This window comes from Falco punctatus (assembly GCF_963210335.1).
Source record: "Falco punctatus genome assembly, chromosome: 2".
NCBI classification, from domain to species: Eukaryota; Metazoa; Chordata; class Aves; order Falconiformes; family Falconidae; genus Falco; species Falco punctatus.
In genome coordinates, this window is record NC_137581.1 from 70,140,997 (window position 1) to 70,158,864 (window position 17,868).

At 40.6% G+C, this 17,868-nt stretch overlaps 1 protein-coding gene across 1 annotated transcript in view; it reads left to right on the forward strand.

Annotated features, from left to right (window-relative positions):
* Positions 1 to 17,868, forward strand: part of AFF3 (ALF transcription elongation factor 3) — a 336,652-nt gene that overhangs the window by 305,864 nt on the left and 12,920 nt on the right. Inside the window, exons 15-20 of the mRNA XM_080377268.1 lie at positions 5,447 to 5,510; positions 8,162 to 8,298; positions 10,302 to 10,373; positions 12,695 to 12,788; positions 16,898 to 16,947; positions 17,084 to 17,298. Coding sequence (XP_080233394.1) covers positions 5,447 to 5,510; positions 8,162 to 8,298; positions 10,302 to 10,373; positions 12,695 to 12,788; positions 16,898 to 16,947; positions 17,084 to 17,298 — 632 coding nt within the window. The remainder of the gene's footprint in view (positions 1 to 5,446; positions 5,511 to 8,161; positions 8,299 to 10,301; positions 10,374 to 12,694; positions 12,789 to 16,897; positions 16,948 to 17,083; positions 17,299 to 17,868) is intronic.

Consider the following 17,868-nt stretch of genomic DNA (forward strand, 5'->3'; position numbering starts at 1 on the left):
TTTGATTCTCTTCCCTTTTTTTTACTGCATGAGTTTACATTTTTGTAATTATCTGCTAAACTGGAGTAAATTAAATTCAGAGAAGGCAGCAAAAAACAAAGGTGGCAGAGATGCACTGTAATGACATAGAGCTAAACAGGATGACAGAAACATATACACACACAAGCATTTCACCTGGGTAATGGTAATACCACTCTTAGGAGCTCAACAGCCCGGAAATTCTGAAAGGCTGCTTCTGGAAGGGGAGTAATTACAAAGCCCACAGCCATCTCACCTCACGCTGGGATCCCATGCTACATAACAAGCAATGGAAATGCTGACTTTCCTGCTGGTTTTCGACAAGCTCCCAGAGAAAGTGATGGCAAGGCGACTGAGAGAAATTCTGGACAGTAGCGGATTGTTTGATAAATTTCATCCTGGATTCAACCACAGCCATGCTACTGAGGCTGCCCTTGTCAAAGTCATAAATGGTTTGAATGCCACTGCTGAAAAGGAAGCCTGGCCTTGTTTGTACTATCAGATCTAGCCATAGGGGGGTTATTCTGTAAAAGGCTGGATTCTGTTGCAGTGCCTAGGTGACTGGCTAGTGTTGACTGAGAATGCGTTGAAATGGTTCCAGCAGTACTTGATTGCTTTCCCCAATCAACATAGTAGGGTAAATTCTCCTCGAGAGCAGCCAGTTTCACATAATGACACTTGATCCCAGGGAGAATTCACCAGCGGCCTGACTTAGTTGGCACTGATGCTTTACACTCTTTCTCTTGCCTTTCAGAGAGATATATGACATGCATTAGAGCAGTGTATTAGAGCTCCTTTTTGGCTTTGTCAAAGAGGACTATATTTCTAAAAGTACCAACAATCAGATATTCAGAAACAAAAGACTTCCTTGTGCAGTCAAAATTATTAACAGAGATAAAACACTTGTTTGTACCTGTTAATTTGAAATCAGACTTCTTTTTAATTTTATTTTTTTTTAAAGAGGCCCAAATTCTGTTTGTAAATCTGGAGTGACAATACTGACACCAATAGATACATACAGTTGTAAATAACTTGAGGAGAATCTGACTCAATTGGCCAAAAAACAGAGGTCACTGAATAATATTCCATGGGACATCAGTTTACATTCATGACCAGTAAACCTAACAAAGACACTCCAGGACTCTTCTGCTACTCACATCTACTCCAGTTCGACCAGTAGTCTGGTACCATTTTAATCCTATAGATTGTAACCTATAGAACCTATAGAAAATAGAAATTTTCTCTATTCTTTCTTAGGCTGTAGTGAGGCTGTGACCTGCAAAGGGATTGCAAACCTTAGATCAAAGACCTGAAAAAGGGTTTAGCCACAGATCTTTCTGAATGCCATCAGTGGGAAAACAGATTTCCTTCTTCTCAGGATGCCTCTCATCAATATAGTATCAGAAATTTGCATCCAATGAGATTACCTGCAAATTCTCCAGTCTGATATTATCAACAATGTAACAAAACAGGCCAAGCTGTAGAGGAAAATTGGGTGGACCCTTGTGTTTGTAACAGATATAGGTTCTCAGAACGGTAATTTAAGCATCTATAAAATCAGAATTTGATTAACAATCTTGTGTGAACCTCATAGATACAAAATGTGCAGTATGCAAGAGAGCTATCCTGACTAATAATTTATGCATGAGCTTTCTCATGTGTCTTCATATGTCCATGAGCTGAGGTAACCTGTTATCTTCAAGAAGCCTACAGAAGAGGGTTTTTTTACTGTTTCTTCACTTCATGACATAATAATTTAAACTAGTATACTGGATTTAAAAAGACAAATTATGTTCATGTGCAGAGAGAACCTAAACAAAATTGAATCTGAAGCCTTTCTCATTGAAACCAGAAAATAATTAAATTCAAGCATATCCTAATTTTGTTACTAAAATGATATAAGAAATATATGCAAAGTATGTAAATATACATTAAATCTATAGGACATTTCAGCTTTCCATTTTCACCCAACATGCCCATTAGTAATCTGAATAGGAAGTTTATTAACATGTAGTGATAAATTGAAGATAATATTTCATTGATGGCATAAAGAGATCAGAATTTGACTTGGTGTGTTTATTAACACTATTGAACAAGGTCTGTTTAAGAAACCAGAAGAAAACATACCCTATCCATTTTTTTCCAATTAATCTTCATCTCTGTTAGGCATGCCATGATTTGTAAATCAATCTTATATTTTTCCTATGGGAATACCTAAAAATTCACATTGAGAATATATATGCTTTGCTTTAAAGTGGCCTTTTAATGGTTTCTTTTTTATATTAGGCTTCCCAAAAAACAATTGGACAAACCAATGACTTCATTTTTTGCATGTTGCATTATGGTTAACCAACCCATAGAGGGGCCCTTAAAACAGGCTTCTCAGTTCAGTAATGCGCATGCCTCTTCCTAATTCCCTTATTGCTAATCATAACTAGGGAGAATAAATCCTGCTACAAGTTGAAAACCATTTTACAATTAAATTATTTATAAGTAGACCATAATTACATGTGTTATCTCACTTCATTTTTACAGTCTCTTACCATGCTTCAGACAAGCAAATTAGACATATAGTTCTGGCTGATATATGGGAGGGAATGTTGCAAAGGACATATTGTAATGACCTGAGTTTGAAAGGATCATGTAAAGGTTCATCACTTCTATCATTTCAGAGAGAGGAGCCATGAGACCACTGTTTTGTTGATTTGCTCTGCTTTGCTTTGCTTTTTGGCACTTCCTAGTAAACCCTCTTACCTAGGTCATTGCACAAGATGAAGAAAGATGGGACCAAACATATTTTAGGAATTCTTTCAGTGGTTCTGAAAACATACTTATTTTTCTATATAAAGCTAACACTGTTTCAGTGTCTAATATATCATAATATATAATATAATATATCATAATTGACCAAGACCAAATCCAGATGGTTCATACTACTAAGATAATGTTAGCATCTTGCTGGACACAGGAAGAATTTGCAGCTGCAGTAGATTATGAGATACTGGGACACAAACCTGTCTGCAGTCCCTTTGCTGATCTACTAGGTAGAGTGAGCTGGGGAGAAATTCCACTCTGACGAAGAACAGTATTTTAAAGAAAATAGGAGCAAAGGAACTTTGCTTTCTTTTTCTTCATATCAACAAGATTTTTGGGGCAGAGCTCATTCAAAATTATCAAGATTTTGAATACTTCCATCTAGTGATATTTAGCCTTCCTCCTCTTCAAAATAAGGTTGACTAACCTTATGTAATAATTAATAATTACGTAAACCTGATGTAATTAAATGTCCTTGAAACTGTGTGCATGTAAGTAGAAGGAAACAGAGTAAGTAAGCACACTGCCAAATAGCCTTATGGTATCGAGGAAGTACGTATGGCTCTCCTCTTCTGTCAAGAGGCTCCCCATTGCTCCCACTGATCTCAGTTATGGATCTGAGCACTTTCTTGCTGGTATCAGCAAAATGTTTTTACTCATCCATCCCACTGATTTCAGGTTTTAGATCTGTATCTTCTCTGACTGACGCAAAACATTTTTTTAAACACATGTGCTGAGAAATCCCAATTTAAAAAAAAAAACCACACCAATCAACAATTACTTAGGAACATGTACTGGTTTGGGCTGGGATAAAGTTAATTTTCTTCATAACATCTCTTATGGTGCTGTGTTTTGGATCAGTGACCAAAACAGTGTTGATAACAAAATGTTTTAGCTATTGCTGAGCAGTGCTCTCACAGCCTCAATGCCTTTTCTGTTTCTCACCCCACCAGCGAGCAGGCTGGGGGGGGCACAAGAAGTTGGGAGGGGACACAACTGGGACAGCTGACCCCAACTGACCAAAAGGATATCCCATGGCATATGACATTGTGTTCAGCAATAAAAGGTGGGGGAAGAAGGAGAAAAGGGAACATTCAGAGTGATGGCATTTGTCTGCCCAAGTCACCACTAAGCATGATGAAGCCCTCCTTTCTGGGAGATGGCTGAACACCTGCCTGCCAATGGGAAACAGTGACTGAATTCCTTATTCTGCTTTGTTTTACCTATAAGTCTATCTCAATGCACAAGTTTTCTCGCTTTGACTCTGATTCCCGCCCCTTCTCTCCCACTGGAGGGAAGAGAGTGAGCAGCTGTGTGGGGCTGAGCTGCCAACCAGGTTTAACCTACAACAGATGCTGAGTGGTGATAATACCATGTCATTTACAACACCAAGTGCTTAAAAGCATGCATGATGAAAACATCAGAAATCTTACTCTGACTACTCAGGAATATCTCCTTTTCATTAGATAAGGGCAAAGGGATGACACTCCATCCAACACTAAGAAAACTATTTTGCAAGGCAAAACTTCCTTTTCTGAGATGAGGATATGGCAGTAACCACAGTATAAGCTGAGAAGAACCAGGACATGGTTTTGCTGAGTTAAGAAAGAAGGCGGCCATCTCCCACATATATGAGACTGGAATAATCTGCAGGGTCAGGAAATGTGAAGACTTTTATGAGAGGCAACAATTGAAGATGCAAGGTTGTGGCCTGAAATGACATGGCAAATGGCTGTCCTCCACAGTGGCGTAGAAAGGTGCAAAAGCAAGAGGCTGTGGGAAGAGATGAGGAAATTTGCTTCAGCCATGAGGAGTTCACAGAGGTGGTGACCAGACATTACCAAGGAGACATCAGTTTGTATGGAAGTGGATAAGTCTGGATCAGAAACAGACATAATTTCAGCGCAGAGACAGCAGTTGAATTTATGCCCTGCAGTCAGTAGGTCAGGTAGGTTAAGGAAGGGATAGTGTTTCTGAAATCTGTTTGAGGACAAATCAGTGGAGAAATTGGCACGAGCAACACCAGTGGAATTGCAGCAGGCAGCCCAGCACCGAGCCACAGATGAACTCCAGGCAGCAAAAGTAAACAGCACTCTCAGCATGCTTACAGATAAGAGGGAGAAGGGGGGTGAGATGGTAGTTGTGGAGGCAGGCAGGTTCAATGTGTGTTTTCAAAGTGGAGAGATTAAACACACACTTGGTTTTAGAGGAGGGAGAAGCCAAGGCAAATGACAACATACAGAGAGGAGCAGAAAAAGAAGAAAGCAAGCACTAGGGAGAGGACAAGATGGAATAACTTGTTCTGCTTAACAGTTGTATCTGTATTGCAGATCAAAACTGCACTAATTTGGGAAGCAGTTTATATAATCCATAAAAACACATTTTATTAGCTTTTTTTGCTTTGAATCACTGACTTCTAAAGAATGAGAACAGCTATAAATGCTACTGTCTCCACAGGCAGCAATTTGGAAATAGAAGATTCATGGTTACGTGATAAGTGTATTTTCTTCATAAAAAAATGTTTGCAAATCAGGTTTAAAATAAGGGGAAAATAACTTAAAAATATTCTGCACTTCAGAAAATAATAAAGTGTCTTCTTATTTTCCCCTGGTAGGCCACGCAATGCAGATTACTTTATGCAGGAAGCTAAACGGAAGAAGCATAAAGCAGATGCAATGGTGAGAACATTTTCTTTCCAGTTATGTTGCTCCAAATTATTTTTGTAATGCAGTTTCTTCATCAGTGCAGTATTGCTGGGGTAATTATAAAATCTATTATAAGGATGGCTAGGCTTGTTAAATTAAGAAATGTTTATATAATCAAATGTTCATAGCCCAATAAACTATGACTTAACAAATAATGACTTACTGAGATAAAGGCCTGGATAAATAAAACTTTCCATTTATTCCTTTGCTTTAATTAGTAACTATAGTAATGGAGGCTGTTTAAGGGATCCACATTCCTATCTTCTCAGTTTAACTAGCTGGCTAGGTCCTATAATTGTGTCACCAAATTTGGTCTGGTGGCTGAAGTATCTGCACTGTTTTTAAAGAGCTTTGGCTCTTCAGTGCTAAAAGAATCCCGGTTGCACGGCAGACATTTCTTAACACAACCAGAAACGCATAAAGATTCTGCATAATCCTAGAGGAACACCTTGCACACAAAGGACTGTCGTAACAAACAGATTCTTGTCCGTGGCTTTGACCTGTCTAAAAATGTGGCCAGCAAGAAAAAGGGGAATCCAACATTGTATGGAGAATTAAAGAGACACTTGTCATCCCAAACAAATGGGTGCAACAAATTACGCAGTGCTCCAGAAGAGCTCCGCTTAGCCATCTCTCAGCTTTCTCCAAGGCTACGTTTGTTCAGCGCTATGAATAAGCTAGCACAGCCTTAAAAACATTAGGCCTCTGGGATGGCAGGCGCGATAAATGGAATGGGACCCTGCATCAATATGGCTATCTTGCAGGTGGGAGTAGCTGCAGCCCTGCCTTGCTCTGTCCGACACACTTGGTTGTCAGAGCAGCAGGAAATAAGAAAGGTAGCTCAGAGCCTCTGTTTCTTCACCTCTTTCTCTCAGCTGTGCAGAATGTAAAAAGACCAAGGAAGCAGAAGCAGGCCCTTAATTTAGGACACTAACACCGAGTTTTACACTCTACCTGAGTTTATTAGCGCAAATTTCCATGGTTTATTCAGTTCCATATTACTCTAAAGTGAGTCTTAAATCAGAAAATATTGCAGAGAAGTATAAATGGTGCATTTTAGTGTGTTGCTTTAAACAGAATGGAAAAGATCACTTAATATGCAAAGGAAATTCTTAGCCTGAAATGTTTTTATGGTAGACTCCCAAGAAACAGGAGGTGCAAGCATTATTCTCTGCTGTGCCACAAGTTTCCTGCATGAAAGTCTCTTAGGCACAGTTTAAATAGCCTCCCATCAGTACTAGGTGATTGAAATATTCTTCGCATTCTGCTTCCCTGCACAGTGGACCAGCACCTTACTTACACCTCATGAATCTCCCCTTGCAGGTACTTTCTTTCTCTCCTTGAATATGTAGGGATCCTGGAGGAATTGCCGTATTTCCAAAGTGCCTCCAAGGCTCTTTGAATCACCTTGCTGGCCTGGATACCTCCTACTTCGGCGCTGCAATACCTAACATAGGCACTTAGAGTGAGCAGCCTGAAAATTACTCTAAGTCTCTCTGCTCCTTAGTCCCCCAGCTGTGAAACTGGGGTAATAGCACTTCCACCTGCACAAGAGCGTCAGGGGAAGAAATATAATAAAAAGTTTGTGAAGTTCTCCCATATGATCGCAATGGGAGTCGTATAAGAACCTAAAATAGATTGAAGCCAGTGTGCCATTCCAAAGTTACTATTTAAAATCTTTATCCCTTGGAAAAGAATAAGGTCCATTAACCTTTCACTGTGTGCATCAGATTTCAACCAAATGCATCCACTCCATTAATGGGCTTTATGTACCGCAGGAGTTCTGATTGAAGGAAAGAGAAGTCAGAACAGAGAGGTATTAGTATGATTCATCTCTATCCACATCGAAAATGAAATTCTGAGGGCAGATAAGTGGTATGTAAGTGTACACATATGAACATTATGTGCACATTTGCATATACACCATCACTGAAAGTATATATATGCATATGTATCCATATAAGTACACAAGTACACAGAGAGTCAAAGTAGTACTGGAAAAAAGAAAAAAAAATGGGACAAGGAAGGATGATGGCAGAAAAAGCTGAGGGAGCAGAGCAGTCCCTGAAATAGGAGGATATAGAAAACAAATTCCTGCCAAGAGGAGAGTATGGTCAAGCAGTGCTGAAAATAGCAGGGATAAAGAAGACATAAGAACAGACATGAGCCTTTGAATAAGAGTAGTCGAAGTATTTAATTCTCATTCCCTTGTGTCAAGATAATCATTACCTTTCTTTGCTAAGTGATGAAAACTATATTTGCAAAGATGTGTGAAACCCTTCTTAATGAAAGCTGGAACGAAAGGCCTGAAGAGCTTGTGGGATTTCCAGCACTGGAAGGAAGCTCTGATAAACATCTGTCAGGAATGTCCTAGGCAGAGTTGATTGTTCTTTGAACAAAGATGTGGACCAAATAACATCTCATAGCCTTTTTACGCTCTACTTTCTGTACCTTATGATTTTTCACTGATGCACAGGGTTTGAGGGGTTTTAGCTTTTTCTTAGGAAAAATCATGATTATGAAGATATACCAACTTCTGTCAAGTTTACAGTTTATGTTGAGGAAAATGTAACCATAACTTGATGATTACACTATTTCTCTGTGTCCTTATTTTTTCCCTCTAGGTGGAAAAGTTTGGAAAGGCACTGAATTATGCAGAAGCAGCACTATCATTTATTGAGTGTGGAAATGCAATGGAACAAGGCCCAATGGAATCTAAATCCCCTTACACAATGTATTCAGAAACAGTTGAACTCATCAGGTAGGAAGGGAGGAGATGACCTCAGGGGTGACTCTGTGCAAACATGCTCATCTACATTATCACATAATTTCCTAGATAGAGTAAAAGGCAGGAAGTGATGTCCTCCCAGGTGCCTGGTCATATGTGATGTGTATGTATTATCTGTGATTTCTATGGAAATTAAATCAGGAAACTATGTAGAATGCAAAAAAGAACCCCAAAGCTTTTCATATTACTTGAGTTGCAAATTACTTTGTTTCATGATATAAGTCCCATGCTACTCAAAAGAGAAAAATAATAATATATAATACCAAAACATTCATAATGGAGTGGTAGTTTGCAAAATGTTGTAACATGTTTAAGACTGCAGTTTTAAGGTTACCCGAAAGAAGATGTGAGCAGTGATAGAAAAATGGACACTCAAGGTCCATTTGGTGTATATCCTCCTACTGTAGCAAATGGGCTCACAAAAGCAGTCCAGCTCACACTAATGCTGCCCCTGCATTTGGGCACCTTCACAGTTCTCCAAACAGGACAGTCTAGAATTCAGACCCACCCGCAGTCCCTATGAAGAAAGTTTTACTCTTAAGTCCTTTTCTCTGTTACCGTTGGTGCTAATAGTTAACATTAGTGACAGTGACAATAGAGAAAAACAAAGGTCAAAATCATTCCAGCAGCTCAGTGACCCTCTCCACAAGACAGCCAGCCCAGCCACACTAGCAGAGAAAGCTGCACGGTCAGTGACCATGGCATCATTCCTCAGGACAATCAACCACACAATTTTCATCAGGACTAAGTTTATAGAAAGTAAAACATTTTAATTTTTAATCATACTGATAATGAAGCAAAGCTTCTAAAACAATTGCATTCTTTTGGACTTAGTGTTGATGTGAAGATTTTCTTTCATGTTAACAATTCCATTGGCATTTTATTCCACTTAAGGCTGTCTTCTCATGCATTTCGGCGGATTGAGGCCAGCTTTCTAACTGGAAGGTTATTAAACAGATATTTATTTTTTTCAGTAAGAAAGTATAGTACATTCTGTCTCTGCAATTCTTCCCTTCTTTTTTCCAAAAGGCAGAAAGCTCTTTCTTTGCCTGCCCCGTCTTTTTGCATAGTAGTAAACGTATGGTCCTAACTCTGGAAATGAATTTTGCTTGCAGATCCATAGCTTTCAATAATGTGTGTAGCTGTGGTTGTGTGTTAGTGTGAATTGCTGTTGATCTCACTTACCGCAGCTCGGAAAAATAAGTGGTTTGCTAGGTATGCCTGTTGAAACAAAATGTTCATACCAAATCTTTGCACAGACACCAGAATTAAAGTTTGAAAGTAAAGATAAGAAAAAACACAAGCAGCTAATTATGGAGAACAGGTATTTTCTGGTAACGAGCCTGGAAGTGCTGTGTGTTGTCCTAACCTTATCCATTGTTCAGGTATTCAGCTGGAAGCTGAGATTTACAGAAACTAATTTGTGATTGCATAGCACATATACTCTTGAAACAGCAGTGCTACCTCTGTGGATGTTTAATATTTATAGCATTTGAATGTAATGTCATATGAGCAAAAATAGCTCTGAGCCACATGTTTCCCACTCTGCTGTGCTCTGCTTGGAGGAGCAAATCTGGGTAGACTCGCTCAGCGCTGGCAGGGTGAGGGCAGCACCAGCTTCAAGGCAGGCTGTCTGCCTTCAAACGCTGTGAAAACCTTTCTCTGTGAACTCTGTGTAACTGGGTCTCCACAGCAGCAGAGGTTATTTCGGTAGGACAGCATCACCTCAGCAGCTAGGCTCCCCTCTGGACTGGAGGATGTTCAAGGGAGTTACTGCTGTTTAAAAAGGTGCCGGGAGGCACTGCTAATGGCAAAAGAGCTCTGAAACACAACCAGAAAAAGCACATATATGTCTGGTAACTTGAGCAAATATGTATAAGGGGGCAGACTAAATGGCACAGGCCAGCTTAGCTCTCTGACCAGTGATATAAAGCTGTCTCAGTTAACTCACATTGGATTTTTTCCTTTTGCTAAAGGTATGCAGTGAGACTAAAAACCCACTCAGGCCCCAGCGCCACACCAGAAGACAAACAGCTGGCAGCGTTATGGTTAGTAGATCAAAAATTCCTCAAAAGGCTTCTTTTCTGCAGCAAGCCAGTTCTTGAAAATCAGATGCTGGATGCAGCCAGATAGGATTATGTTGTCTATTGAAATTAAGAGAATACTTTGTGCTCTGGGAAGGGCCAGCCCTTGTATCGCTGTAGCACGTCTGCATTCTGTCTCTGTAAATAAGCAATTCATACTTATTGGCTGTGACAGGTCAGCTACAGTATGTCAGCGTAATTAATTTTTAAATGCCTGATGGTTTGTTGTTTTTATGACTGATATACTTTTGTACCAATAGCTCGGTAATTTCTTTTGTGGCTGACATTTTAGGCTCAATAATCGTAAGTTATATTTACATTATATGAAGGGAGATACGGTGATGGTGATAATTAAGGCTTTTGGAGTACCTTCTAAATTGAGATTTCTAGCTATATATGCACGCAACTTAGATTCTATAGGATGATTGCTGATTGCTAGTAAAATACTAAAATGTTATTAAAATCAAATTTTAATTTAATATCTATGTAGTTAATACATAAAATACCTATTATGTGGTTACTGATTCTCAGTAAGTGGACATTTACAATCAGCAAGTGTGTTTTTAACATCTATTAACCATCTGTTAAAAATCCAAATTAAATGCATCTTTAGCCTCCGTAAATAAGGACTCCTAATTAATCATTTGTATAAAAAAAGAAGAAAATATCGAGATGCATTTTCTTTTTAAATGCCCTTTCTTTGTCACTGGTTTGCTGTGCCATCGGGAGGAGCACAGAATGCGTTAATGGCAACTGCTTTAAAAACGCTTAGGTGGGAAAATGACTAAAGAACGGTAAAAAAAAAAAAAAATAAAGCCATATTACGAAGGGTTGCTCAGAACTGTCAGAGCGCTTCGGTGTGTGCGGAACCACATCCAAATTCACGGAGCTGCTGCATCTGTTTCAGCAGAAAGGTCAGCGAGAGGGAAAGCAGACGGTGCCTTCTCTGGGCGATGAATAGCAATCTTAACTCACCGTCTGCCAGCGAGCAGATGAGCTGACACCATTTGCATATGTGCTGTACCTGTGAAGGTGACAGAGTGAGAGTTATGGTGGCTGCGAGGCCACCGCATCCCCCGGCTGTTCCCAGCGCCCGCCGGGCAGGCTGCCAGGCAGCCGGCGCGCCCCGCTCCGCTTCTCCTAGGGAGAGACTGCCCTCCAGCGGCCAAAGGCAGAAATTCACCGTCTGCTTTCAGGACCCGAGGCAAACGGGCTGAGAAACCCTGGCTGGGATTTTTTTTCCAAGAGCAATTTGCTAATTCGAGGGGGCTGCTGAGGTCTGGGCAGCTCCTGGGCACGGGGAGATGGGGAGCGCTCTGCGCTCCCAAACTCAAAGCACCAGTTCAGCTCCGAGACTAAATACTGCTTTTAAAAATAAGGCCTCTGCTGCCAAAGGAAAAGCAAAACACAACAGATTTTTGCTTCAAAAACTGTGTTATTGTGGGGCAATCCCACACTTGCCAGTCAAAAAGCTTGCTGGGGTGGTGATTCTTGGTTCAGAAAATAGACCGGTACACCTAAAGCCAATAGCAAAGAGTTTGTGTCCCCTGAATGCTGCTTATCAGTTATTGTGATGTATAATTATAGTTAATAGCTATTACTCTTATTTAATTACATAACACTGAAGGTGCGTGGCACTCTGCAGACTAATGAGGACCATGGGAGCAGACAGTTCCAGTACAGCACGTTGAGGTTTTCAGCCAGCTGCTGGTTCCCTCTGGCCTCCAGGCTCCAACACAATCTCCATTCTGGCTTCCCACAGAGGAGTTTGGCCGGTGAAATCTGGGCAAGTCTGAGGTTTCCCAGCCATCTCCAGCTGCTGGAAGACACCACTGCGTGTACACAAAATACACCCATTGTAAATCTAGTTCATTTTACAGGCACCCCAAAAGACTGCCTTTGCATTCACAAAAAGAAATACAAAAAAATGCCTGTGCTGTGTTCCAGGCCTGTAATGACCTTTTCATGGGAGAGGCCTTTGGTCAAGTGTGCAGGCTTCAAGTCAGAGTCAAGGCCTGGGTACCCAAACGTGGAAACCTTTCTGAGTATAATTTGTTTAGTACCTCACTGGTAGCAGCTGTCAGTGTGACCTGTCCTGGCTGCAATACCTAGCCTTGCTCATGAATCCACGGCAAAGTGTGAAGTACTGTAAAAAAATGGTAATAAAAACTGTCAGAAATGTGCTGTCAGCCTTTCAGTCTGTGTTAGTTTAAGAATTTAAGATAATTCATTGGGATTTCTTTTCAGGGGACACACTTTACCTTCTGCTTTGCTTTTTGTTCTAGTTACCGCTGCCTGGCCCTTCTGTACTGGAGGATGTTCCGACTCAAGAGAGACCATGCAGTCAAGTATTCAAAAGCTCTTATTGAGTATTTCAAGGTACATTCTTTATGGCATATTTTTAGATCAGTATGTCATTATAGGAAATACAGCATCTTACTAAAACAGCAGCTGTGCTGGGCTTAGGTCTTTCCCTGTGTAGACAGTAGGGTTTTAGACTCCCATGGCAACACCTGGTGTCTAGTCAGTTCTGTTGTCTTCACTAGGCCTCCTCTTTGCAAAATACACACCACGTCCCCTCACAAAGGATAAGAAATTTATTGTACTAACAAACAGGTATTTTCAGGTTATTCTTGGTCAATTGGCTAGTGCTGTCTAGCTCTGTGGCAAATAGGTTTTGCAGATTTTGCTCTAAGAATCCTCTCCAGGATTACACTTCCCACTAGGCTACCTGTGAGTTGAAGACTTTGATCTAGATCAGTCGTCAGCCGCAGGGCTTCCACTTAGCATCAACAGGGAGGCTAGTGCAGTGGGACCTTCTTACCCAAGGAACTGGCAAACAGCCTACACTGACTTCAGTGGGAGTTGTACAAAAGCATCAGATGGGCAACCAAACCACCTGCCATGTGCCTGACACAGCACTGCTGGTTCACCCTTCCCGCTTTGCTTCACCTGCTACTGCTTCTGTTTTCCAGTCTCTTCTAGGTCCAAACCCTGGTTATTATGACTAAGACAGGAATAAGGAAGTCATTAAAAGTATTTTAATGTATTTTACTTGACAGGCAACCTTTCCTTGGGAAGTATCTCAAGAACAAAACAGGTGGAGCTCACCTAGCAGTCAGTCAGTCCAGCATTTGATTTACAAACACAAAATTAGCCTTTATCATTCTAATTTAAAAAAAAATAAAAAGCATACAAGCTCTTTAAGACAACCTATTTTGGGGACCTGAACAGCTGTTTGCCTCTGAACACATCTGTTGGGGCTTTTTTTGCAGAAGGAGGTACCTTGAAATGAAAAACATCCATCCTTCGACATTTTGTTAATAAAAAAAAAAATCAAATACAAGCACAAATGCTCATGACCAGATTCTGAACACATGAAGACAGTGAAGGAAATTGACAGATCTGTTATTGTCAAACTGAAATTGAAGTCATTGTAATTGCTTCTAAAATTTTAGCAATATATAATTCAACACGTTATGTTTCTCTAACAATGACTTGATTTCAGGGGAAAGAAATATGTGCCTATTACAGTACTTTATTTTTCTTTACCAGTTCAGAGAATACCTGCATTAAGAACAGGATGGTCAGGCTCTCAACCATGTAAAATGTCTCGTACTAGCAGACAGAAACTGTTTCACAGTAAACGTAAAATGGACTTATACTCTGCTGTAGTCAAGATGAGCTTGTTTTTTTGCAGAGCTCCTGCTGATATAATGATAGCGTAGTTTCACATTAGAAAGTATTCTCACCTTTGAAAGTAAAAATGGGGAAAAAATCCATTTTCTATAATTTTCTGTGGAAAACAAGCCAATTCTCTGCTCATTTCATATTTGGTATCTAAAAGCTTTCAAAACCAAGTGACGTGAAATGCTGACTGCATTAAGAACTTCCACATATATTATCAATCAAAGAAAGATTTTAAACCTCGTCACACACATTTGCAGGGAAAATTAGACACACTTCTTTTAGAAAAGAAAAAATGATTATTTAAATCTCCTTTTAAGTATTTTATTTCCATTATAAAAAAAATACTGCAAAATAAGCCACAGATATTCAGGGGACAGACACATTTGAGAGCATAAAGAAACCAGGAGAATGGGTAAGCAGAGTTGGATAAGAGGTGGTCTCTTACAACATTACACTCTTTCAAATCCCTACCCCCACCTTTCTGGTGCAGAACTGAGAGGAAGCTGGAGCAATACACCTAAAACTTGAGAAAAAAAGGTATGGAAAGTTGTAAAGTAAGGCAGAGGCTAGTTACATTTATAGCAGAAGTATCCCTGACTCCACTTTGATTTTAATATTTTCCTGTCTCCAACTCTGTAAGTATATAACATGTACTCAGTTTCCATTACACTAGAAAAATGAAGGCCAGTAGTTGAGACAGATCAGAAAAGAAAAGGGAAAAAAAGAAACTGTTCTGTAAGAGGAACAAATGTCGAGGATTCCCAGGCTGGTTCTGTTTAGGATGGTAAGAGCTTTTCATTTTTTTCCTTTCACACTTTAGCCCTTCCTGCTAAAAACAAAAAGAAGGGAAAAAAAAAAAAAAGAAACTGAAGGAAGAGGCCCCTTTGTTACACTGCAAGGCTTATTTTTCATACCACTTACCTGGGACGTAGAAGGCCCAGTGCCAAAAGGTAGGAAGAATGCCAGGGCACGTACAACACTGATGTGATCACTGCTAAAATACAGCCAGTGTTGGTGTGCACATGAAGGATGTGGGAACACAAGAGGCAGTTCAGAGAACACATCAAAACTAAGGAAACAAGATTTTTGAAGAGAGTCTCAGGAGATGTGTCCAGTTTACTGCAGAACAGGTTAAGAGAGGATGTGATCATTGTGTATACGGAAATAGAGCTGATAGTACCAGGCAACATGCAGTTTTTCTGGCATTGGACCAACAAAATCCAAAAGCTAGTACTGAAGTTAAGAAAATTCAATCTTGAAACCCTGAAACAGAATCTGTTTTTTCTAACTGAGAGGCCTGCTAAACGTTAGAACAGGACACAGGAGAACAAGGAGGATAAATAGTGTCTTAGGATTTATATATTACTAGCTATCCTTTTTTAAAAGAGTAAAATAAAATACATTTTTAATGTAATTTAGCTTCTGGTAAAAGTTCCATGACTGGTGGCAAAGGGAAATTACAGACTGAGTGTCCTGGGGGATTACTCCTGGCCTTTAAATCCATGAAGCTCTGAAGCCCCTTTTTTATCTTTTTTTTCCTTCCTAAGCCATGGGAGACCAAGAGGTTTTGTACTGCTGTTAATGTTTTTAACTCCTGCAGCTTGCAACACCTGCAGCCTTGCATTTCAATAATATCCATAGACAGATCCTGAGCTGCAGGACTTCATCCATCTCCTGTGGTTGTCCAGAAGGGAAGGTTGTTCTCAGCTCACAATTACCTGCTTGTATGGTTTCAGGGGAGAATGTGAGGAGGTCGCTTTCTTCTAAAGAATCAGAGACTGGCCATTGCTGAATATGAGGCTGTGGATGGGACGGCCTAGAGAAGTTTTGTTTCTCAAACTTCTGGTTTTCACATCCTTCTTTCTCATAGGCCCAGGATTAAATCAGTTGCTGCACTTGGGATAGGGGAGGAGTTTTTCCACAGGTCAAATGGGCAGGAACCTGCCGGTAAATTCCCACCAGTTCTTGCAGATTAACTACTAGAATCATTTTAGCCTTTCAGTTTCCATCATTGCAGACACCTGAATTTCTCCTGCTCTGTAAACATAGTGCTTGTACAAGGTAGTCTTTCCTCAAGCAATGAAATTCCTTAGCCTAAGCACAGTGCACCAGGGAGAGTCTTAATGACCACAGGTATACAAGAGATCACATTAAATGATCTAATGTCCCCTTCCAGGGACTTCTGGGGAACCCTTCAGCTAGAAAAAATCACCAGCCTACAAGGGCAGTCTCTGATCCTGTAATGCTGCCATATTCAGATTGAGGCGAACAGCTCCAAGAGGAGCAGTTGTGAGAGAGAATCTTGAGCCTGGTGCATGAAACACCCATCTCAGCTGAGGGAAACTCAGATTCGCATCCCTGTGGTCAGCCAGGCTGAGCAGACTTGCAGAGTCTTGCAGGTCCTAGGGAAATGACATCTGTCTTTGAGGGCGGGAGAGTGGGAGGAAAACCTTGTTTTCTCTATCACAAGAGAATCCAGCCTAAACCTCACAGCGTTCTGGCAGAAATTTCTTCTGAACGCCTAGGATTTCTGGGAAAAGTTTCCATTTCAGCTAACATGTTTTCCTAATTGGCCCCCATCCCAGTGTGTTTAATAGACTGTGATTTGTGTCTGTGCTGCAGCATTGCTTCATCACAGCACCAAACTAGGCTGAGTGGGTTTATTACATCATGAGACTTGAATACTTGTATCTATGCAAATTTTTCTTTAAATTTCTTTACTTTTATACTGTTTAATGTTCTTCATTTTGTAGTCTTATATAAATTATATGCATTGTTAAATACTTTTTCCTTCACAGAATTCATCAAAAGCTGCCCAGAATCCGTCTCCTTGGGGTGCCAGTGGAAAGTAAGTCACACAGAAACTTACATCAGATTGGCAGTATGTACAGAAAACTGTGTTTTCTTACCTACAGTGTGTTCTGATACTCTCATGTTTTTAATTCCAACACCTTTTAAGTAACTGTATTGACATCTGTTTCCAGGAGCACAGGAACTCCATCACCCATGTCCCCTAGCCCTTCTCCAGTCAGCTCTGTGGGTTCCCAGGGGAGCACAGGGGCCCCTTCTCCATCTCCTATCATCAGCATCCCGCAGCGCATTCATCAGATGGCTGCCAACCACGTCAGTATCACCAACAGCATCCTGCACAGCTATGACTACTGGGAGATGGCTGATAACCTGGCCAAGGAAAACAGAGGTGAGTGAGTCAAGGCAATGGACTATTCCAGAAGACTGTCACATGATTTTGATCAGGAAAATAACTATTTTGGCAGGAATCCTGACTGCAAGGTAGGACTGCAGAGGTGATTTTTTTCTTCAGTCTGCTCCTAGTCTGTTCCAAAACGGCCCACAACAGCAATTTTGATAGCTGTCTCAGAAGCATTTAATTTTTTTCTTTATTTGGCTGGTCAGGACTGGTGACAGACAGGTCACAGGTGTAGCTGTGGGCAGCATTCACTGCCATCTGTGTCATTCTCGAGAGAAAGGTTTGTGGGAAGCAAGGCAGCTTCCTACTCCCCAAAGTCGTGCAGCTGGATGTGATGCATTTATCCAGACCAAGTCAAAAAGCAGGAGCACCCTTCCTTTCTGCAGAAGGAATGAACAGCCCCTGGCCCTCCCCCCATCTGAGCAGACACAGATGGGAATGAGGGGCCTCACTCTCTCTTCAGAGAAAACTTCTCTCAGCTGAACTGGTTTCCATAAGCAATCGCCTCGGCATCTGAGTTGATGGTAAAGTATTCCTTGGTTTTCAGGTTAATTTCTGTAT